We start from the raw sequence: 26,524 nt of genomic DNA, 5'->3' as shown, positions 1-26,524 counted from the left end.
TATTATCTAGACAACCTCATCAATAAATATTATATTTAAGTGTTGAATGCGTCACGTGTGTATGCATATATATGTTCCCGTGATTTTATCTAAGTATAGAAATTTTATATATTACACAATTATGAAACGGAAAAACGGGAAGTTTACGCAAAACCAGATCGTGTTTCTTTTTGTTTTAAATTAAAATCAAATAACCGTTATACTTAAAATTTCAACCAAATATTTAAATAACCATTTTCTAGACAAGATAATATTTAAAAAATATTTTAGCTTTAATTTTTAACTATTTATAAACACTTGGATTTTAAGACAATCGTGTTAAACTGTTTTAATTTTAAATTTTGACATTTGTGTATGTTTCTATCGTAAAATAACGATTTTACATCAATCGAGTTTTGCTATTTTGTTGTAATTAATTCCAAAGATTATAGAAACTTGAAAAATTCTACTGACATTCTACTTACTTAAATTCTAGGTACATAAATTTACATTTTAATTGTAATGACATTTAAAAAATATTAAGAGTATAAATAATACCTTTTTTATTTACTTGAAATTGAGAGCCGACGGAGGGACTGCTGTTGGCAAGTCCTCCCCCACCGTTTATTTTTGACAAAAAAAAAACAATTATGAACAACAATAGAGTCACATGGATGCGCCCTCATGACCTGGCCTTTGCAGACTTTCCTTAAAAAGTTCTAGTAAGTATATGTCTGCCAAGGAGCCAGCGAGGAGGGCTTGCATTTCAAAGATATGACTTGCTCAAGGTGACAGCTTGAGACGTTGCTGCTACCTGGATTTCTCGACCCAGCTCGCCAGCTAGCTGGTCTCGAATACACGTACCTCCTTCTTCACGAACGGGCTCACCAGCCAGTCAATCTCGAAGTCACGTTCATCGCGTTTATGCTTCGCGACCTGGCTCAGCACCCAACAGTCTCGTTTTCCCGTTCTCCATTCGTATTCTCCGCCCAGCTAAGCCCGCCAGCCTGGAGTGCTCGTATGGGTAGAGGAGGTGACGTCTGTGATAGGTCCCCGTCATTTTCCCTCAGCCACCTGCCTCACTCTCTCTTCAGCTTCAGACACGATGGACTCCACCATCTTGTACAGCAGACGGAAGGTTTCCTCTGCATCCCTAAGGGTATCTGCTTCCTCCGTGGCGGGGAGACCCTTAAACTCTGATCCGCAAGGCTCGGACGACGGCCAAGGCGGGAGACTTTATTGGCCAAATCTTAGTCGCTGTCACAGTGGTGACAGTGCTCGTTGGAAACCCTGCCCATCCGATGCAGATATTGCTGGAAGCTATGTTTCTTATAATAAACTGTTCTTACAGCAATTAAAAATAACGAAACTACATATTATCTCACAATTTTTCTTATAAAAGTTTAACGTTCTTCATGTGATGTTTTTTCTAAATAAACTATGAGTGTTATAAATTATATTTTTCATACAATAGGTGTAAATATGACGAGGTAGGTTTTTAGTGGTAATTTATTGTTTCCTTGAATTTATTGTAATAATTAATAAGTTAATATAATCTAATATATTTGATTTTGTTTTATAAATTATCTATAGGTAACTGAAATTGATTTATTATTAGTTATTACCTATTCAACTATTATGGACTGCGAACTTGACAAACAAAAAGAAATTCAGTAAATAGCAAAGCGATTGATGAATGCCATTTGGAAGATTATAGAATATGGTAGGTACCTATATAATATATATTTTTTCAATATTAAGGCTTCGGCAACTGATGTCATAGCCTGTTAATGTGGGGGAGGGTGTGATTGGTTGGAACACGCGTATGTGTTGCAAAGATTTGTCACTTTAAACCCGGGTAGTTAGGTACACATCCGGGAACTAGTGAAACCAGCCGGTGCGTACACTGAGAACACGTTTCGTGACTGAATGCTAACACATATATATATATATATACATATACATTATATGTGATGGCGTATTCACATATTGGTATTCAAAATAACCAACGGTATAAGTGCTGGGAACTGAGCGCCGCGAATTCAACGTTATTTGAACTGTGTCATTATAACGAGACGTTATCATATGTAAAAAGTTGATTATAATAATAATATTGTAGCTGGAACACGTACCCGAAATACGCACTTGTCGTTCCGATAAACACGTCTCGTTGCGATGCTAGTATCGACATTCAACACACATTTCCCGGGACCCGGATAGGTGACCACCCGGACTTGTAGTGGCAAAAACCTTTCCCCACATGTGTCATACAGTTGTTGCTAATCAGCCGTTTCAACCGCACCAATTTTACCAAACGTACCAACTCTACCAAATGTAATCCCTACAATAGCTAATGGCAATAGTTTTCGGGCTCAAATTAAAATTAAAAAAAGGTGGGCAAGTGGGTGTCGCTCTGCTGTACAGTATATGTGTGCATTGTCCCTGTACATTGTTTTAAATTCGAATTCAACGATATAATATCATTGTATAAGAAAACGATTCTGATCAAAGACGGTCAGTCAGCCTATGATATTACTAAGTATATTTTATGATATTATTGAGAATAAATTAATTTATATATAATACCTATTTACGTGGAACCTTGATTTAAGCTTTCAATCCTTCGATACAAAAGTTGAACAATTAATACATTTTTAACTACTGAATAATTTTCAAATTTTGAATTTCATAAATTTAATAACAATTTGAACTTTAAATGCTTATAAAAATAAACTGCAATCTAAGTACAAACATAATGCACCAAAACAGTCGATTGCAATACGCTTAAACGTATACTTAAATGCTGTGCAGAAGAAAAGCTTATTTAACTGGCTGTTGACAGTAAATAAATTTAAAAACGAGAGTGTGTGAGCCCACCATTACACTCTGAGGAAGTAAAACTTCTTTCATAAGTATTGGAGTCCGTAAAAATATAACTGAATTAAGGAGAGAGTGAGAAAAATCAATACAATAAAAATAAATGTGCACGCCGCCGCGGTCGTGCATGACTTGCAAAATAAATAAATAAACAAACGAGTAAAACAAGAAGTTTTACTTCAAAAAATTGTGCCTTTGTATTTTTAATATTTTTTATCTGATATTGTAACAATATATCGGGAGCTTTGTACTACATTTTTACGATTTTTAGCCCAAGAAATAAAATTTTATAGATATTAATATAAAAAAAAAAACTAAAAAAATTTAAATTTGAAATTGTCCGTTAATAACTCAAAAAGAGTCAAAATTTTATGGTGAAATTCACATTTTCCAAATAATTATATCAGCATTATTGGATTCCGGTGCGTCCATTTCCGCGATCTCAGAACAGGTTTTTGCTAGATTGAAGGTCAAGCTCCCATTCAAAACTCTCTCCGTGACTATTTCCACCGCTATCTAAGGCGAAGTAAGAAGTATATTTACCACTCATTGTTTTTGAATATGAAGCCCTAGAGATTTTTACACAATTTTCGATTATCGGTTGTGTAGTAGGTATATTGTTATTTGATATGCACTATTCACCATCATCATATATATAATACTTTATTATATACTTGGTTATCTCTCCATACAGTTCTGAGGACACTAGAGGATTGTTAAAGGCAACAATCCGAAATCCATATCCAGTTGTATTTTTAGAAAATGAATTATTATATGGTAATCAATATCCAATTACAGATGAAGTATTAGATAAAGATTTCGTACTACCTATTGGAAAAGCAAAGATTGAAAGAAAGGTTAAAACTTAAATTATTATATTTTTTGGTTAGAATTAATATTAGTTTTATTTGTTTTAATTGTATTTAAAGGTAACCATATCACATTTGTGGCACACTCCAAAGGAGTTGAATTAGCTTTAGACGCAGCAAAAGAATTATCTTCAGTTGGGATTGATGCAGAAGTTATAAATTTACATTCATTAAGACCACTTGATATTAGTACAATTATAAAATCAGTGGTTGGAACAAATCATATTATATCTATAGAACAACTATGTCCATTATGTTGGTATTGGATCAGAGATATCTGCTCAAATTACGGAGAGTAAGATATAAAACCACTATTATCATGTTTATATTTTTTTTAAATTTATTTGAACAAAATATTGTTCAGCCTTCAGGTAAGGTTTTGTATCACTTAAACGCACCAACTACAAGTGTGACCGGTGAAGATGTTTCAATGCAATATACCAAATCATTGGAAATTTCTGCATTGCCTCAAATAAATAATATAGTTGATGCTGATAAAAGGTTATTAGGTTATTAAGTGCTTATACTTTACTTAAATCTATTAATGCGTAACAAATCAAATCAAACTGTAAAAAAATATTTTTAAACATACATTTGGTTTGAATAGACTTCTGAGTCTGTTAAAATGTTAGTATAGTGTAGTACTTGTTTAATTAACAATTAATATTAGTATTCACAAGGCCGTATCTGGGGGGGGGGGGGTTTTGGGGGTTCAACCCCCCCCCCCCCCGAAATTGTTCGCGTTATTTTATGTCGTAATAAAATAACTATTTCAGTCTAGAATAATCGATAAACATTGATACGTGCATATACGAATGACAGCTATGGTCTACGTTATAAACTTAAAAATAACAATTTGTACCAGATAAATTCACTTCGGGTATATCAGCCGGATTTCTTGATAATATTATAGGTACATACTGCATAGGTATATATATGTATAATACATTACCACCAGAATGTGTAATCGACAAAGAACTATTCACTAACCATAAAAAAATAATATCTTCGCTGTGCTTTTTACTTCCCAATAAATGTACTAATTCCGAATTAGAAGCAAGTGATTTCGAATTTATTATACTCAGAGTTTTTAGATTTGGATGCACTTTCGAACGAGTTAAGACTTTGGAAAAGAAAATGGTGTGATAAACCAATATTAGAACGATCTCCTGAAATACTTGAAGCATATTCAAATTGTAACAAAAATTTTTTCCCAAATATTTCATTTTTATTAAAAGTTTTGGCAACTTTACCAGTAACTACGGCGACACCGGAAAGAATTTTCGACGCTGAAAAGAATAAAAAATTACCTAAGGAATGCAACTGGAGAAGACCGATTGACTGGCCTAGCATTACTCAGTGTACATAGGAATATCGTTGTAGATCCAGAAGAAGTAATCAATCGTTTTTCAAATGAAAAACAAAGAAATATAGAGTTTGTCATATAAAATATAAACCATTTTTCAAACTAAATGTATAGAATTAAGTTAAATAATCTAATTAATATTAAGTCTAAAAATGTTTTAATGTGAATTTCATTAATAAATACTATTTATAATTCTACAATATTATGAATTTTTAACCATATTTAATTACCTACACAATATTATAATACAATTAGAACACACATTTTTGGATTAAAACCCCCCCCGAAATTAATTTCCAGTTACGGCCTTGAGTATTCAAACCATGTAAACACGCGTGCGTGTACATTGTCGTTTTCTAATAGATACTTATGCAGTGCTATAAGCTATTACTATCACTTTTTATATTATATACGGGATGACCTCAATAATTGTGCATATATATATAGAGTCTTTGATGTATGTAATACTCACTTACACGGCCACCGTCATACGGTGTGTATAGTCACAGATAATTGTCCAAGTTGTACTTTACTTATATATTATACTTATTTTTAATAATACATATTATATAATCATATTGTCGTGTTATTACTTATTATATTACTACCTACTTAAGTCATCAGTTCGTCAAACTTCACTTTCTACAGTACTTACCAAAAAATATTAGTGAACAAACTAGTGTAATACCTAAAATAATTGGGCACCTAACTAGTGTAGTACCTGAGATTTGCACCTAGTACTTAGGACCCAACTCGGGTTAGGTTAGGTTAGCATTACTACATTACTCTTACCTCATTTATTACAGTAAATTTGTTTTCGTCGATCCTAGTCGATCTTCATATTACAGCTGAAGTTGTGTATAGTGTTATTGTAGAAGTTTGAACAATGAATATCAAATGAACTATATGTGTTATATTTCCCGACACGGTTACGAATAATTGTTATTCGTAAATCTCCCTGACGACGCCGGTTACAACGTCGCTTATTAATAGCCAGTGAGTTCATGCTGTATTCTGCTTAATTTTTCAAAACACCGCATTATTATTGATATATTATCTGCGTAAATTATTATTATTTTAATATTAATATGCTACTATATATTATAATATTGTAAAAGTGATATTGTCATTATATTTTTTCATATAGGTATATTTTTATATGTATAATAAATGAATAACAACTTCAATGTTAGTTAAACGCAATAATAAGTGTGATAAAATGTGCAAAATATAATATTATCTATATATATATAAAAATGGAGTGTGAAAAATGTACGTTACCTCATCAATCGAGAACGGCTGGTCCGATTTGGCTCAAATCTTTTTTAAGATGTTCGTAATTGCCACGAGAAGGTTTTTGCAAAAAAAAATTTTAGGAAAATCTACCGGAAAAGTAGGAAATCTGGATATAAAAAATACAACAGTGGTGTAACAGTGTATTATATATTGGTTGCTATTGGTCAATCGGACATGTTTGTTGATTTGTATTATTATTTTTTGTCAATATATATATAATATATATACTAGCGCTGATCCCGCTGGCACTTCGTTGCCCGTTAAATGTACCAATTCTATATGACTCAAACTTTGTTCAATTCGTTATTTAATATTCGGTGTATGGTGTATGGTGTTCAAAATTTATCTTAACGTTTCTGTTGTCCGGAATAAAAATTCTGATTCACAGCAGTATATTAACAGGTACGCAATCTACCTTTGGTAGATTGCGGACCCCGTGCTGTTTGTACGTAAGTGTATGATTTAACTCTAAAGTATCAAAATTGTACCAAGTTTGTCATTTTTACTTAATTCCACCTACGGAGGATTAATATAATCAATTAATACAAAAGCCTAACGCAACCGTACTAATATCCCTTGAATAAAAAAAACAAATTTAACACTTTTTAAATTAGCCTATCATCTGCCCAGAAGTCTAATCTACACACAAACATTCATTTTTATCTATACTAATAAGTCTAATATATAAAATGATAGCGTTTGTTTGTATGTTCGGGATAAACTCTGAAACTACTGAACCGATTTCGAAAATACTTTCACCGATACAAAGCCACATTCTTTATGAGTGTCAGAGGCTAATTTAAAAAGGGAAGTGATCACAATCAAAATTTTTGTTGGTATAAATCTAGTTTATTTTATTTTATGTTAACTGCGTAATCACTGCCCATATTCTATGACATAACTTACCCTGTAACTTACTTAAAGTGGCGTTGCATAGCAAGTCGGGGGATATTTTCGATTTGCGGAGCGTAGCGACGGCGGCGAGGAGTGTACCGACGAGTGCCGCTAGCTGTGTAATCACTGCCCACATTATAAGAGCGTTAAAATAGTGATTTAATTAAAATATATTCTCAATCTAACAATATTATAAAATAATTTGTAACCATAATATTATTTTTATTTTTAGTGATTAATTCTAATTTTTAATTCTAATTCTAATTTTATTTAATTTTTAATTTTATTTCTAATTTAATTTTAATTTATGTTCTTAGCATAACTTAAATTCACTATCTGGATCTGATTCATCTGACGTCTGATTATCTAAAATATGTATATTCATACTCAATTGCGCCTAACGGATTATACAGCTTTCCTGTATAAGTAAAAAATTCTTTCAACGGATCTAATTTTAGAATTTTGCAACTTTGTTTGTGTGAGCCCCAGTATCCGGATTTTTGAACTCGATAGAATGATTTACTGTTAGGTGTTTAAATCCCTCTTCTTCTAAATAGAAAACAAAATTTATTTTTGCACCATCGTTCTAAACTTGTCGAATTACATATGTTGCCGAAAAAATATTTAAAAATTCGTTATTAAGAGCGTTAAAATAGAGCGTTGCGCCGTTGCGCGCATGAGTAAAACACCAAAAATAGCTCCATAACTTCAAAACTAATCATTTCCGCAAATTTATTTTTGCACCATTGCTCTAAACTCGTCGAATTACTTATGTTTCAAAAAAAAAGTCGAAAATTCAAGGAGCCACTAAACTAGATTTGTTCCTTTTTGTTTTTTAATGGTTTCTATGGGTTATATATATAGATAAAAATAAATATAAAGACGTTGTTGTTGTTTTTGGCCATGTCACCAGGTGTGCACTTAAGAGGCCATAACTCCGGAACCACTTATCCCACAGCGTACATACTTCACAAAAACCATCTACATATCAATTTTAATATGTCCTGAAATTTATCGAAATCGGTTTGGTGGATCTTGAGTTATAAAATTTATTCAAAATGTACACTTATTTTTATATATATAAAAATATATATGTATATATATAGTAATATATATATATATATAAATTAATGTTTGTGTGTAAATTAGACCTCTGAAAAGAAGACAGGCTAATTTAAAAATGGTTAAATTTGGTTTTTTTATTTATCTGATATTAGTACGGTTAGGTTATGTTAGAATTTTGTATTAATTGATTATATTAATCCACCATAGGTTGAATACGACAAACTTGGTATAACTTTGATACTTTAGAGTTAAATCATACACTACGTATAAACAGCACGGGGTCCGCGATCTACCGCAGGTAGATTGCCTACCTGATAATATACTGCTGTAAATCAGAATTTTTATCGCCTGCAACGGAAAAGTTAAAATAAATTTTGAACACCATACACAGAATATTAAATATCGAATTGAACAAAGTTTGAGTCATATAGAGTTGGTACATTTAACGGACAACGAAGTGCACGGGATCAGAATATCAGATAGTTATATATATAATTAGCGTGTTGGAAATAAAATACAAATCAAAGTTAAATACGTAAATATTTTCTTTTTTTTAACCATCATTCAATAAATATTGAATAACGAATCGAACCAAATGTGAATAATAATATAAGAAGTGTCGTTTTTTACAAGTATCGGAGTGCTCGAGTACAGCTATTAGTATTATAATATTTTAACTAGGATTCCAGATACAGTAGTCACTCGATAATTCGAAAAATTATTAGAGTATTAAAGTATTTCAAATTGTGTTATACTGGCACTGTTAGGGTAGCCCATACTCGATCATCATCATATTGGTACCTACACCTATTATAGGTATATAACTACTGTACCCATATAACTATTATAGTAATAGTCATTTGTCCGTCGTTCAACATTTTTTTTATTTGAAAATATAGACTGTCTCAGTGCCTCCAACAGCATATTGTACTTTTTTTATTTTCAGCACTAATAAACTAATAATATACACATTAATACCGGCTTCTTTAATTTCTGTCCACTTCTTCATTTTAAAAATATCTATAATCACAGAGTTAGCCAAACTACATTACAAACGCTTCAATTACTTACCGATTATATCATCATCCCAATCCACCTAATCCTCAATTTGCATCCATACCCGTACCTGCTAATCTCCAAAAGAGATAAAAAAAAAGATAGTTTAGTCGTGACCTACTCACATGAGTATATAATTGATTAGCTATTATATATAATTATGTAAAAAAAAATGTAAATGCAAGTGCATATAAGTTCGGTATAACTATCTATTGACGAAGTGCCTCACTAGGTCTGAGGTCTCTTTATTCTGTGTCTCCTGTGTGTATTAATGCTATTATCAATTAAGCTCTAATTTTAGTGTTATACTATTGTAACAGATTGCCTAGTAAAAAGTTATGATAAATAAGTGGATGGTAAAGGATTCTTAATATTTTTCAAATACCATTGTAACAATATAATAGGAGCTTTATATTAAATTTTCAAGCTTTTTACCCAACAAATAAAGTTTTTTTGACATTCATAGAAAAAAAATTAATAAAATTGGAAATAGAAAATGTTCCTAAACAGTTCAAAACAAATCAAAATATTTTTAAAATTTTATCGTGTGTAGAAAATGCAAATATAAACAATCAGTGAAAATTTCATGTATATACGTTCATTTGTTTTGAAGTTACACCAAAAACCAAAACCGATTTTGTATAAAAATTCTCGTTTTTCCTTAATTTTTATGTTGTTTTTCGCGGTACTTTTGAAAACTATTAAGAATTTTAAAATTTTACCTCTTGAATGCACAAATTAGATTCACTTTCCCATCAAACAAGGTACTGTTGAAGAAAATCGAAACAATTTTACTGCCCCAAACCGTAATGACAGACACAAAAAAAAAATTTTTAAAAAAAACCACATATCATTGTAAAATTAATACTCCGCTCAGAATCTAAAAAAGTAATATAAACACTTTTAAATATTATTATGGCAATATAATAATAGTTACAACTTAACAAGGTATTATACAAAATAATATAATATTTTAGTTAATAATTTTTAGTGATAATCTCTACCTATGTCGCATCTTAGTAAAACATAAGTGTTTTTTTCTTCAAAATTCGTGATCAACACTAATCATACATTCATACGATATAGGTAATCTTATGGAAAACATTGCAAAGATTAACCGTATAAACTTATAGAATGAATATACCAAAACGAACATACTTGGGTGTTAAGACTCAAACGCAATTAAAATATATTACGCAATATAAAATAATATTAGGTAACCATACATTCCTTACGATTACCATTTCCTTTCCTACGATTACATTATCATTTAAAAAAACAACACATTTCCACAATAAGCAATTAACATAACGAGACGGACACACACTAAAAGATACCCATATTTGGGAATAAAGAAATAATAAAAATAAAAGAACGTTATGCAACACCAATACATTATTACGCAACCGGCTTTCTATCGCATTAAAAAACAGCATATAATATTTACACCTACATATGCGCACTATACGATATTTGGTCAAACAACCAAATATCAGTGCCAAAACTATGCGCAACAAGAAGAATACAATAGCTCCTAACACACGAAATACTTTTCTCGTACCAATACTGCCAAAAACCAACGACAATGTGCAAAATACAACATAAGATGTACGCATATGCGCATTGTTCGACATTCGGTCAAACAACCAGATATCAATGTCATAACTATGCGCAAAAAGGATAATACGATGACATGCAAATTCAAAACAAGTTTTTTTGCAAAACTATGGTGGGATCAAATATTAAAAGATATATTACAGGGAACATCATAAAATAACATATAAGTAATAGATGGATCAGCTCCTCCGTTACAGGTAATAATATAATCGATCTATAATTTCATAATTTAATTTTTTTATATATTTAATTAGGTACTTAGTTATTTTTAGGGTTTTATTATTAGTTGGAAAGAAAATATTAAACTGTTCATTTTTAATCTTTAAACTTGAGAAGAATATTACTCGTTTTGAGCGGTTATAAACATTTAATGTTCAAATTTTGACAAAATTGATCAAATTTTAAAAAGTGAGCAAGTGGGTGTCGTTCCGCTGTACAGTAATAAGTTACAAGTGAGTCACTGTAATGGATTGTTACATTTGAATTCAATGATAATAATATAATATCATTGTATAAGAAAAACGATTAAGACGATCAATCAGCCTATTATATTACCAAGTTTATTTAATGATATTATTTTAAATAAAGTAATTTATATTTAACCTATTTTTGTGGAACTTTGTTTTAAATTATTAATCCTTAGCTATAAATGTTGAACTTTTTATACATTTTTAACTACTATTGTTAATATTTTTCATTTTCTATTGTAAAAATATATCACGAACCTTGTATTAATTTTGCACGCATTTTGACTCAACTAATAAATTACTAATTAAATTGTACCTACCTATTGATATTTAAAAGAAAAAACTTAAGTTCAAAAGAAAACAACATTTTTTGAAAACTTTACCATGTATAATTTAAAGTTACACCAAAAACCAAAATCGGTTTTGTCATAAACCTCTTAGTCCGACCACGGACTATTTGTCTACTCCGGTATACGAATAAAAAACTTCTTGGACGTTTTTCGATATTTTGAAATTTTTTCCCAGACATAAAACCTTATGGTCGTCCGTGAAAAGCAATTGGAAAATCGAAATTATTATCTATAATCATAAGTGTATCTTTCCGAGAGGTTTCGAAAAACCGAGGACCTTCACGTCAGTCCCATTTTTAAAATATTATTTTGTACTTAGAATAATTTGATCAGCGAATGACAGCGATATTTTTGACTTAGAAAATAAAGGAGTGAAATCGTATACAATAGTCAATAATATAATAAGTGTATACTTATTACTTAATCGTACGTCCTTAAGTCTTTTGTTTGATCTCCGTCACTATTCTTATTCTCATGTTACTTAATTAACCTATGTTGGCTACACTGATAAGGGGAACTTCCCATGCCGCCACTGTCTCCAGCCAACTGAACTAAATACATGGAATGCGTATTATGTATAATTCTCATTTATGTAAAATGAGACCATACTGGAGACGCCATATGCGAGCCGTCATCATTACATATATGTTATCATATAGTTCAATGGCCGCCATATGCATTCCGATTTGATTTTTAACATTAATATTATGATAATGATAACAATTTTCATAGATAACATAACATTTTACCATGTTTTCCCTTGACTCGAAATAGTCGAAATGCATAATATGGCGACTTCCTATGAGGTTCATATTTTGAACAATGCGCGCGATCCATGTATTTAGTTCAGTGCTCCAGCTAGACGGCGTCGGTGACCATTAACGGCCGTATCGAATAGAAAATTCGAGATCGCTTTCATTGTTGTTTTTCGTTGCTCTACGAAATAGTCAACGACTCCACTAGTAACAAAGGAACGTATGATTTATGTCTGTTCCTGTTTCTATGCTTTATTATTGTATATAAATCAGTTCGATTAAGTTGGAGACGGTAGCAAAAGAGCGAACTTCATTAGGCCATAACTTTGAAACTGAGTCTGACTGCCAAATTCTGAATTTACCATCGTTTTCGGTATAGTAACTACATAAGTCTGAAAAAAAAAGGTGTCGGATAGAGTAACAAAATACCAAACCGTGAAAGACGTGATAAACGTAGCGTTGCGCTCATGCGTAAAAAACGCTAAATTGCAAACTTCCAAAGGCCATAACTTCGAAACTAAGACTAACCGACAAATTCTGATTCCATCATTGTTCTTAAATAGTTAATATGAGTAAGTTCCAAAAAAAAAATCAAAAAATTTACATGGGGTGGTATTGTGGTAAAGTGCATTTTAGCCAATAATACATTTTAACATTACATAATAATTTTGAAACTCTAAGCTATGTAATAATATTTATTTGGATGCTTCGTGCTCGTCGTAATAGTTTACAATTTTCAAATATAATTACGGACTTCGATAATGAACGAGTGAAAAAAATAAATAGACTTTACATAGTATAAAATTATTATTGTTGTGGTAACACTGCGGAGTATTGATGTAGTGATAGTCAGAGTTCATGGTGATAGTTAAATAAATAATCTCAAATTCTCAACAGTTACTTATTCCTACAATCCTACGTGATGAAACCACAGATATTTATATACCACGGACTAAGTTATAAATATATTCCGTGCTATATACTAACTATACATAAACTAATAAACTATATATAAATTATATATACTATATAGATGTCTGTGGGTGAAACCGGGCATTAGAGAGCCCAGATAATATTATCTAGGCCACGGACTAAGATTAAAGATATACAGGACTGGACACGAGATGAATATTGTGGTTACGAAATATAGTACAACAGGCGGAGTTCGAGGGGATATTTTCCTTTTTAGCATTACTAGTGCCGTCTTAGTGGATACTTATGGAACTAGAACATAATATCATACAAATGTCTAGTTCCATAAATATCCTCTAAGCAGAGCTAGTAATGCTAAAAGGAAAATATCCCCCCGAACACCGCCGGTTGTACTACATTTCGTGGTCAACCCCCCCACACCCTTCAACCTTGTCGTGCCCAGTCCTGTATATCTTAGTCCATGATGTACGCTCTCTAGTGATAGTCATTGATATGGACTTGAGTTATTTTTCCAGATTTTTTTCTCGTGTATGCTACTACTGTACACTGTACACATGTTTTTTGTCTACCAAAAACGGTGTATTCTAGCTACTAATTAAATACAGTTTATTAAACTAAAACTCTAATATCTATTGCTAACGATCATCATTTTTTAGTATTTTGAAAAGTGTATAATATATTGTTATATACATAACACATAAGTATACATCTATTTACCATGTCGTCGTTTTTACGTCATCTCAGAAAAAGTAAGTCATTTAGTTATCGTTGTCTTGGTGGATAAATTATTTACAAGTAATCAAATAATGTGGTAGGTAAGTAGGAACTAGGCACAGAATAGATTAAATTTAATCTATTCTGTGATGTAGGTATCTATTATTTAAATATAGTTTTCTATGACATCAAATATGTTAATGTTATTTGTCGTAACTACACAAGTCGCAGGTACTTTCCTGTAATAAAATATAATAAAAATTCATTTATAAGAATATGTCATATTTATCGGTACCTAGTTAACAATTTCTTGGTAGGCCTTAAGTATTATACTATATACTGTACCAAACCAACAACGCAGCGGAAGGTAGCAAACGACACTAGCACCTTTATAAGTAATGTAAAAATGTATAATATACTTAATACTATCTCTAAACAATATTATGATTGTGATGTTACGATACAAATACAATTTTATCAAGTTAGCAAAATTATTATTTTTTGTTGATATTGTATAAATATTTAAATAACACCTAATTATATTAATCATTAATAAATATAAATATATTACACTGTCTCCAGACATTGACAATGATGAATTAACTTAAAAACAATTTTAAAAGTGTTTTAAAATATTATTTATGTAATTACTATAAAGAATGTTATCCACAGTTATAATAGTAATTACTAACTATATTACTTGGTATTTTATTATTTGTAGCATTAAGTCTGTGCTAATGTCATTATCATTACTAGAACGCAAACTTTTATGCAATTGCATATTTTCCTTTTCACATTTTGGAATTTTTGTCAGTAATCTTTACGAATTCTAATAGTAATAGTTAGTGCTCATTTTACTTTCTTGATTTTTAATCAAGTAAGTAGGTATGGTAATTGAAATGAAAAGTCTGAATTTTGAAAACTTCAAGAATTTGTGTTAACTAGGAAAATAATAAAAATGTAACTCAGTAATGATGAGTAGGTAGGTAATTTAGCTAGTTTTAATATAAAATATTAATGAGAGAGATTTGCTATCACACCCGAGCAGTATAACCACTTGAATTCATAAAAACGTCGACGCGAACAGTCCCAATATAAATATAATATTTTTTCAACTTTTCTCCTAAACTATGTTAGCTAGAAAGTCGGTTGATAACTCATTAAAAAGGGATTATCAAGTAGATACTAAATGCAGAATTAGAATTTTTAAATAAAAATTATTTAATTTTTCACAGATAAAAAAAGAGTTATTTTTTGCTAGATTTTTATTTAGCGAGGTAGATTTCCGAAACTAGAGAACGGATTTTGCTGTTTGGGGTCTCGTTAGATTCACATTGGCTAGGATAAGTGTAGTAGAGATTTTCAAAACTTTATCTCCAATTATTAATTCACTACATAGCTGTAAAGCTGATAAACATCAAAAAACACCCAATAAAATTTGTTTTAATTTTTTTAATGTTCTGTAATGAATTAACTACTAAAGATAAAGTTCTGAAAATCTTCACTGCACTTCTCCTAACCAATGTGAATCTAACAAGATCCCAAACAACGAAATCCACTCTCCGGTTTCAAAGATCTATCTCACTAAATGAAAATGAAAATGATTTTTGTGAGGCTGTTCACACCGACATTTTTCTGGATTCAAATTTTTATACCGCTTGGGTATGATATCAGTTAAATAATTTCTAAAAATTAAAAATCAAGAAAGTTTACATGCCGATCCCTGATTTGGCAAGTGTTTTTTTTTTGTTATTACTGCATATTTTGACAAAATTCAAAATGTATTACATATTGAAGCAAAAATTTTAAAAAAATGTATAAAATAATACTTTGTCAAGCATGAAATATAATAATACATTTTGTAGGCACTAAGTACTTATTCATATTAATTATTTTAAATTATAAATAAGAAATGTTTTTGTTTATTAAGTAGGTAAATACCAATAATTATAATCATAAGTTATTTAATTTGTTTTAAATTATTTTTGAGTCATACTTTTATATTTTATAAACTGCAACATAACATAACAACCAGTGGCGCCAAAATATATATTTACCTATGACAATTGTCATAGATGATTTTAGTAGGTAGGGGTCACCTTTGTTATTCTATAGTTATTTTATGAACATTTGTTTAGTAGACAACATAAAACTATAAATGTTGTATGGTAGGGTAATTATAAGAAATAGGTGGGTGTCAACATTTTATGTGCAGGTGTTTAATGTCATAGGTAAAATTTTGGATTTCAGCGCCAATGATAACAACAAATAACCAAACCCCTCCCCCCCTGATATAGAAATGTATAAGTATATTAACTATAGGAATTATTTTATTAGTCCCTACTATTAAAATTTAGTAGCTAATCACATACATAATATAAATAATTTATCATTATTAATATATTTTTAAAGGTGTTATGTCCATAAAATAGATGGATTCTGTATAACATGTTGTACCAAGGACAAGTGGCCAAGAGCAAGTTCTAATTAAGGATAAAAATTGTTTGTGCAACAGACAATATTCTTATCAATCCAATTTCTGTGTTATCAAACCGATAACTACTTATCGATCGTTTATGCGACCCGGCATTAGACTCCAACATCTGACAACACTTGTTATACTAGCACATTTATACTGGTGAAATCATGGTCACCGAACAAAACGTAATGGTAGGTATAATTATTTAATTGTAAATAGCCATATGCTATATGTCAAATAAAAGGATGTGGTGATGAAACAGCCACACAATATGGATTTGTATGTGGTGTTTTCCGTATACCTACCATAGGTAATAAAAGTCTCGTGGGTCACTGTAATGGATGTAATAAATTTGAATTCAATGATATAATATTAAAGATAGTATATTGTCATACTATTCTTAAGTTTAATTTATATTATAAAATAAATTAATATAATATAATCATTGTATAAGAAAAACGATTCTGATTCTGTCAGTCTATATTATAATAGAAAGTAATTATTTTTTGAAATTTTAAAAAATAATTAAAATCGTTATTTCTCTGTTTAAATTATATCTAATTTTGTTAAAATATTCATTAAAAAGTCTGTTTATATAATTTTTTTAATTTTTAGTTACACTATGACAGGTTCTTATGAAAAATCTTGTTTTAAAATTTCAATCGATACTGGTTTAGTTAATCCCTGCCACTTATATTTCTCATATTTTCGATGTGCCAATCATTTTTTATACAATTTATACCGCAGATAAAAAAGGTATAAAAAACCATGGTATTAAAAATGATAATAATAAAAACAAATGGTTTTATCGAAAATAAGATATATAAGTGGCGACGTCAACTAAACCAGTACCGATTGAAATTTTAAAACAAGATTTTTCATAAGCACCTATTTTATAGTGTAACTATGAATTTTGTATGCTTAAGAAACAAAATAACCCCTGTTCTTTTATTGATATTTATGGAAAAAAAACTTAAAGAAATTGAAAATTGAATAAGTCTTAAATAGTTCAAAAACTGTCATTAATTGACAGAAAGTTATACTGTTTATAGAATATGCTAAATTAAACAATCAGTAAAAATGTCAAGTATCTACGGTTATTCCATTTTAAATGTCAACAAAATAAGAAAATTGTTTATAATTTGGAGAAAAATTTTTATGAATTTCTAACTAAAATAATTTTCAAATTTTTTACAGTTTTAATAAAATTATTAAAATTCTAACGCATATAAAAAATTATTGTTAATTTACGCTCAACTTATTATTAATTACACTAATTACAAATTATTAGAAACCTATTGTATTACATTTTCAAGTTATTTGACAAAGCAAAAAATTATTCATCGACAATAATTGAAATAAAACTGTAAACATATTCTAAGAGTCAAATATTTTGATAATTTCATCAAGTATTGACAATTGTTGAATAAATATTTGATAAAAATTTAAATTACCTACGAGTATTGGTTTTGAGTTATAAGTTGACAACTAGTTTAGCGTTAAAATCCCCGTTCCTTAATTTTATTTTGATTTTCTGGACGCTTTTAAAAACGGAATTTTTACTAATTACCCTTCGAAATACCATTAGAATTAATTTTCCTACCAGAAAAGATGTTAAAGAAAGGCGATGAAAGACACTAAAAATGAAAAATAATGAACACTTTATTGTAAAATCAAAATATTCATTGCTCCACTCAGAATCTAAAGTATATGTTTAATTACTCAAATATTGTATATTTATTTATTTTTATTAACAAGTTAGGTAAGCTGATTATGCGAGCATCCCGGTTTATAATTGTAAATGTATTTTAATTAGAATATAGTTTCATATTATATATTTTAAAAGAATATATTTTTATTTATTAACAATCATATAGTAATATGTAATTACTGGTAACTAATGGATGAACGGACACAACGGGGATATAAGGTTCTAATGACCAAACTTATGTTTATAAATCAAAACTTTAAGTTGATAATTTGCATCAATTAAATGGAAACTTTTAGGAGAGTCAAAATATTTAAAGATTTAGTATCGGAAAATTTTAGTACAAAACGTTAATTGAATGGTAAATTTATCAGTGATATGATGTTAAGTGCACTGCTGTTGTTAGCGAACTGTTCATTATCTTCTTTAAGTCGACCAAAAACAATTGTAATGACATAAACAAGAGTAAATGATTTACCAGTACTTCACGTATCTAAAAATGAAACGCCCTGAAAGATGATAGTGATGATTTTATTTATATTTAAGCTTTATACAAATATTCAATAAAATATTTCAAAGTTGCAAATGTTGCATTAGGTAAAATAAAAATGTTCCACCCACATAGAATATTTAAAACTTGATAACCCTATTTTAGATTATAATCAAAATTATTTAAATTAATTATTATTGTTTATTTGTTAAGGTATGGTGCCCAGCTGCTATTCTCTTACAGTTGGATTATAATATAAAAGGTGTATGTGTTGAGTTTTTACTAAAACAACTGAATACTTCAAATTGTCTTGGTATCAAAAAACTTGCTGACTTTTATAACTGTATGGAATTATTGTTAAGTTCTGAAGAATACATAAAAACATATTTTTTGTAAGATTTATTATAACTGTCAGTGAATATTATTTATAAATATTATTTTCATGATTTTCAGAAAAGTGGTTGAAGCTGATGAATTTCTATCTCTATCTTCTGAAGAAGCGATTTATCTAATCTTCCGTGATTACATTAATGGTCCATTTGAAGAAAAAGTATGCATTCTAAAATTCATAAATGTTTACATTGCATTTTTAATATAAAAGTTGACACATTTAATGGTTTGTTGCATATTATTGGCGAATTTGATAGATCTACTAATTTGGATTCTGTGGAAATATACGGCCCCAACAACATCACGTGGAGTATGGAATCATTTCCAACAAGTGTAACAAGAATTTATGGTGCACTAGTCATTAATTTGCCATCAAATTTGAGAACTGATTAGCTTATACATGGTTTCATTGTTGGTTGTTGTATATTATATTCATATTAATTTATAATACATGAACACATGTTAAGTATTTTATACATTTTTGATTTTGTGAATGTTTGAATAAAATGGTTTTTAATAACGTTAGTTGTCTATTATATTATTATCTCTCAGTAAACTTCTGAATAAATCATCCACATATTTTCTTCAAATATTCTAGTGAAAATAAAGTTTATTTATTCGCAGAGTAGGTAATAGTGTAATACCATTGATTATAAATACTATAGATTGCTCACTGGCCGGTTTTTCGGTGTCACAAAATATTTACTCCCGGTAGATGGCTAGACGTGACTACTAGCGATTACAACGTTATCCAATCTGACTAAACTGGGCAGCCGTGTTAATGGGTGCGAAATTGTGGTTAGTAATGTCGTATAACGTTGTAAATGCTAGTAGTCACGTCACCTCGCCATCTACCGGGAGTATATATTTTGTGACTCCGAAAAACCGACCAGTGAGCAATCTTTGGTATTTATATTCAATGGTAATACTATATAATTGACAATTAATAGCAGTCTTTTTGCCCTAAATAATTTACTGTAAAAGAGGGAAGGTTCTCATTTGAAAAACAGATATTTGTATCGACACAAGATACTCCTTTAGTAGTACAAAAAAATGTATGAATTTGAAATAATTTCGTTTAGCCAGTAGATGCTTTAGTATATACAAATTACCATAATGTATCGGAAAATAATAAGCTAGTGTTGTCTACATAGTTTATGATCGAGCCATATATTTGCAAACCCCAAATTATGTTATATTATATGAACGTATATATAATAGTTTATACAATAAACAAATTATGTTGGATCAACTAGTCATAACTTTAAGGAGTTCAACGTATTACCAGTTTTTTACACGTAATTGCTATACTGTGGGTGGTTAAAAACTTAGATCAGTGGGTTGATAAAAATTAAATTAATAATAAAAGAGATTTTCCATCCTATGATGCTAAGATATCACTATTAAAAAAATCAATTGGTCAAAAATTTGTTAATTATCTTGGTTCTAAATATTACAATTCTACGCCTTTCTCTATAAAGAAAAATATTAATATTAATAGCAAACATAAAAATATTAAAAAAATAATTGTAAAATGATTATTTGTTTCTTTAAATATAACTTAGGTTTATTTTATTTATTTTTGTTTTTGAAAATGTTCTTTTTCATTCTTTTTTTCTTTTTTCTCTCTTTCTGTATTTTATGATTACGTAACAATTGTATTTAGTTTTAGTTTTTAAGTATAAGTATTAATTTTGTAACCCTATCTTCGCCACAAGCACAGCTTACAGAAGATAGATAATTCAAGGTATAATCAATGCCGTAATTACCCCCTAAAGGGCTCCATTATCATATTTAGGGGGCCCTTTTCAGACATAAAGGATTTTAGATTTTAAAGTAATATTAACTTTTATTCACGTATGTTTGGCCAGCCCCCCAAAGGAAATTCTATAAACAAACTACAGATATTTAGCACGTGATTCGCACCAGAATTGTAGGCAGAAAATCCTTCAATAAATCGAAGGTAAAATTAATTTTTTTAATAAAAATTTAAATAAATTATAATTAAAATAGTTATTTATACTTTTTATATGACAACTAATTGTTCAGAAAGCTTCCATCACACATATAACGGCCAATTTTATCACCATCACCCACATATTTATTTAGTTATAAAAGTATTGATGGAATTTCAGTCAGAAACCGAAACTAAAATCAGATCAATTACTTTATATAATGATCGGAAAATATTGTGAACATGATAGAAAAAGAACGTATGGAATTCACCATCAATGCATTATGCATACTGTAAGTATGAAACAAATCAAATTGATATCATTCAATTTTGATCACAAATTGGTCCTCGATATCAAGGGAAATAATTGTGATTAACTACTTATTTTTATTTTTTTTTTAACTAATTTGACTATTTTTGTATTATTTTATTTTTACTATTCAACAATAGAGCAGGGGCGCCATTTCAGTTTTAAAATAGGGCTGCCACATTTTTCTACCACCAGGCCACAGTAACTTATAACAATGAAAATTGAAATGTAGCCATGTTGAAGTTATTTCTAACCTTACTATTAGGGATGAAAAATAATTAATATTTTAAGTGATAACACTGATAAAAGTATAATATCATTATTCATTAATATACATTTTTTTCTATATCTTTAATATCCAAGTATATCTATGTATATCCCTTTATTTATAAATTATGTTTATCTTATATTAATTATTTCAATTAATTAAATTTAACTAATACATCGGGCATCGGCGGCAGGATAAAATTAAGGCAGGCCAATATGATACGTCGAAAAGAAGGGCCGCCTATGTATACCCTGCAATACCCCAAATGGCGCCCCTGCAATAGAGTATATTTATTTAATATTTAAGCATACAAATCAAACTTCAATATTATTCACGATAGAATTGAAATACATTTTTCTATTATTTTTAATTATTAATTGTTTTATTTAATATTATTATTATAATTATTTTTCGTCGTAACTGGCAACGTCGCAACAATTTTTATGCAAAATCGTGTTAAATTTGGATTAAATAAAAAAAAAGGTGGATAAGTGGATGTCGCTCTGCTGTACGGTAGGTTACAAGTGGGTCACTGTAATGGATGGTGTTAAATTTGAATTCAATGATATAATATCATTGTATAAGAAAAACGATTCTGAGCGAAAACGGTCAGTCACCCTATGATATTACCAAGTATATTTGATGATATTATTGTGAATAAAGTAATTTATATATAACCTATTAACGTGGAGCCTTGTTTTAAATTTTCAATCCTTAGCCATAAAAGTTAAACATTTTATAAATTTTTAACCACAAAATAATTAATAAATTATAAATTTGATAAATGTTGTCAAAATTTGAACTTTAAATGCTTATAAAAAAAAATTGTGCAAATGTATTTTTAATATTTTTCAACTGCTATTAAAACGATATATCAGGAGTCTAATATTAAATTTTCACACTTTTTTACCCAACAAATAAAAATTTATTGATATTTATAGAAAAAAAAACTAAAAAAATTGAAAACTGACAATGTCCGTAAACAGCTCAAATAGAGTCAAAATATTTTCAAAATTGTATGGTGTATAGAAAATGCTAATATAAACATTCAGTGAAATTTTCAAGTATCTACAGTCATTCGTTTTTTAATTACAATAAAATAAAAAAATCGTTACATGAGAAATCGAGTAAATATCAAATGTTGTAAAAATATAAATTTCAGACGCTCATAAAAATTTAATTTAAGTTTCTTCTAGACATTTTTTTTTTGATAAAGGTAGACAAACTTATGAGTAATCTTATATTACATTTTCAAATCTTAGATTTAAAAAGAAAAATTTTTATGAATTCTCATCAAAATAATTTGCTATTTTTCGTGATTTTTCCGTATTTTGTCAAAATTTGAACTTTAAATGCTTATAATTAAAAACTGTGACTAAGGATTTTTAATTTTTTTCATCTGCCTTTGAAACAATAAACTAGGAGCCTTCTATTAAATTTTCAAGCTTTTTTACTCAATAGATAAAATTTTATTGATATTTATAGAAAAAAAAACTAAAAAAATTGAAAACTGACAATGGCTGTAAACAGCTCAAAAAGAGTCAAAATATTTGGAAAATTTTATGGTGTATAGAAAATGCTAATATAAACAACCAGTGAAAATTTCATGCATCTACGGTCATTTGTTTTAGAGTTACACCAATAACCAAAATTGATTTTGTTAAAAATCGATTTTGCGTAAAAATTCCCGTTTTTCCTTAATTTTTATTTTGTTTTTCACATCGCTTTTGAAAACTACTGGGAAATTAAAATTTTGACCTCCCCAATGCACCAACGATATTCACTTTCCCATCGAACAAGATACTGAAGTCGAAAATCGAAGCATTATTTCGACTACTTATCGTGTACACAGACACAAAAATAAAAAAATAAAAAAAAAAATAAAAAAAAAAAAAAATAAAAAAAAAAACACACATCATTGTAAAATCAATACATTCATCGTTTCACTCAGAATCTAAAATCTTTTGTATTACAAAAATGTGCGGAATCGTGTGCTGCCCGACACTGAGTCATAACCACCTATATACAATACGCATATCGTATCGGACAAGGTTATATCCCCCCCCCTCCGGCTACTCGTGTACCGCAAGGTACACTGCCCGCGACAATTGGTACTACATGTGGATTGTATACTGCAGTATATAATATATACTACTACCACCCTGCATGCTCTATACAAATCAGTCGGTCATCTTAGCTCAACCGTTCATAACGTCCCTGTCCGGTTTCTTAACGATTTCATTTTTAAACTGTGCTAATTAAATTTCCAAAAATGTTTAAATGTGTAACATGTGGGAAAGTGTATGTTCTTATAGACGATCTGCTCAAGCACGCTAACACTCATGGCGCATCCCCTATTTCATGTGATATATGTTTCAAAATGTTTACACGTCGAGACAATTTATCCCGACATATTCGAAATGCTCACAGTAAGTACACAGATTGTTTAAATTAACTCAAGGTTATTAATTCAATTATTTAAAAAAAATAGATTCCGCTAGTCATACTCGTCGATGTCACAACGCCACGCAAATGGGTGTCCCACTCCCACCAATAGGTAAATCAATTTTTTCTCTTACAATATTGTAATAATAACAACATTTTAATACTATTAATCCGTGTTAGGTCGCTCCACGGTTATACACTGGACACCCCCCGCTCCAACACCAGACGTCCAACAACTAGCTATACAGCCTTTGACGGTAGCCGCAACATGTCAAGTGCACACAACCACCGCGTCCCGCAGTGCTCCAGCACTCGTCCAGTCACCGGATATCACAACCACCTCTACTGCTACAGTTTATGGAGGGGCGCCGTCTCTGATGCCACAGCGTTATTCCGAGAATTTGGTTGAAAATAATAAGATACAAAAGGACCGTATACAATCGGTGAATACGCGCGGCTTCGTCGAGAGCGATTCATCGCTTCAACGCACGACCGTATGGTATTTTAGAAAAAATTTTGACAATATCACCAATAATCGCGCTTTTCTACACTCGATAGAGTCGGAATTGATTGGAAAATTACGCGAATGTGTGAGTGTTCACCCAATTAAATACGATCTCAAATTGGAGACCACCTATGTCATATCTGCAGAAGTGGACAATATCACCGAAAACCACACGTTCACCTCTCCAGCTAGACAATTATTTGTGTACAGTAACGTCGTGGGATTAGTCGATTGCGATCTTACTCTTCTTCTCACCAAAGAAAAAACTTTCGCTGGCAAAGATCGCAGGTTCGCCTTTATATCGTATATTGGTGGACTGACCTTAGGCGTGCACCAGTACAACCCACCGATAGACAGTTGGTCATACTTAACGTTGCCGGAAAATATTATAAATCGAAAGGCTGTAGTTAACCCACAAAACATTGATCAGCTGTGCTTCAAGTGGGCTATTCTGGCAAAACACGTATCAAAATACCGTAGTCGAGTAGGTACGAATTATTTTAACGAGGCGCACCGTTACGACTTTTCCGTGTTATCCGTCCCCACGACTGTATCGGAGATAACATTGTTCGAGCGAGCGAATCCAGGTACGTCCGTAAACGTATATGGTCTTAAATATAATAGAACATTTTCGGCACAATTGATGGTGTACCCGCTGCGAGTGACCGACGAAGAGATGCCGAATCATTTTGACTTGTTGTTGATCACTGGCTCGGAAAACAAAAATCATTATACATACATTTCAAATTTCTCTCGGCTCGTTAGTTCACAAATAAATAAAAGTCAACGTCGTTTAATTTTTTGCAAAAAGTGTTTCAAAACTTTTAACTTCCAGCCTAGGAAGTATAAATTGTATGGTGCCGATGCACTAGCACAGCATCGCTTGGTAGGTAACTGTGTTTTCAATCCAATTACTGCTTTAATGCCATTTTCACGTCATTCATGAGTCACGACCTTTTACGTGTAGTCGTCTACATTTAAGACTTTTTACTTTACAATTGTTATCTAAATGGTTATAATTTACTTATTAAAACATATATAATGGAAAATCTATTCTTGTAATTGTCTGTGATTTTGATAATACTTCTACATTTTTATATAATAGTAACAATTATTAAGCATAATTATAATTAAAATAATAAGTAATAACGATTTTGTGACTTTTTTTTATTATAAAATAAAATATCATTACTACTCTTGCAATTGTATAAAAAAACATTTTTAAAGAAAAAATAAAACATTATTTTGTATGGAATAAAAACATACCTAACTAACTAAATAATTGTTTTTAATCATTAACCCAATGTAAAACTGTCAGTAGGTACAATAATACATGTCTATATCGTGAATTATTGGTTCTCAAACATTCCTTTTTTATTTCCTTAGACTCTAAGGCTTAGAGGACAATTGAATTGACAGATGCGATTTGTATTGGTATTGTATTATCATCTGTTGTTTTTGAAAAAAACTAAAGAAAATAAAACATAATAAAATCTATCTATAATAAAAAATAATTGCATTCTAAGAGATGAAAGAGTTCCTTTATACTTATAATGTTATATTTATTAACATATTTTACAGCAAACTAGATAATGTATAGACAGTTTACAGTTAATATAGTATTATGTTAACTAAAAACAAAGTTAAAAGTATGAAATTAAATATTTAAGTAATAATTGTTTTTTTAAAACGTCTGAAGTCATTGCAAACGTATCTATGGCTTCATGGTAATTGATT

General features: G+C 29.9%; 2 protein-coding genes and 1 pseudogene across 2 annotated transcripts; all 3 read left to right on the top strand.

Moving 5' to 3' along the window:
• The first annotated feature begins 1,084 nt into the window (after positions 1-1,084).
• On the top strand, positions 1,085-8,747 carry LOC132941496 (pyruvate dehydrogenase E1 component subunit beta, mitochondrial-like; annotated as a pseudogene).
• Positions 8,748-14,016: 5,269 nt separating this feature from the next.
• Positions 14,017-19,819, top strand: LOC132937185 (ring canal kelch protein-like). The gene is made up of 5 exons (XM_061004009.1): positions 14,017-14,273; positions 16,651-16,908; positions 19,129-19,307; positions 19,369-19,465; positions 19,563-19,819. The coding sequence occupies exons 2-5, from the start codon at positions 16,885-16,887 to the stop codon at positions 19,569-19,571; spliced, it is 309 nt and encodes a 102-aa protein (XP_060859992.1). The 5' UTR covers positions 14,017-14,273; positions 16,651-16,884; the 3' UTR covers positions 19,572-19,819.
• Positions 19,820-24,659: 4,840 nt separating this feature from the next.
• Positions 24,660-25,733, top strand: LOC132934239 (uncharacterized). Its single transcript, XM_061000524.1, has one exon. The coding sequence runs from the start codon at positions 24,660-24,662 to the stop codon at positions 25,731-25,733; it is 1,074 nt and encodes a 357-aa protein (XP_060856507.1).
• The last annotated feature ends 791 nt before the right edge of the window (positions 25,734-26,524 follow it).

The sequence above is a fragment of the Metopolophium dirhodum genome, chromosome 1 (genome assembly GCF_019925205.1).
Source record: "Metopolophium dirhodum isolate CAU chromosome 1, ASM1992520v1, whole genome shotgun sequence".
Classification (NCBI taxonomy): domain Eukaryota; kingdom Metazoa; phylum Arthropoda; class Insecta; order Hemiptera; family Aphididae; genus Metopolophium; species Metopolophium dirhodum.
This window is presented reverse-complemented; position numbering and strand designations above follow the sequence as displayed.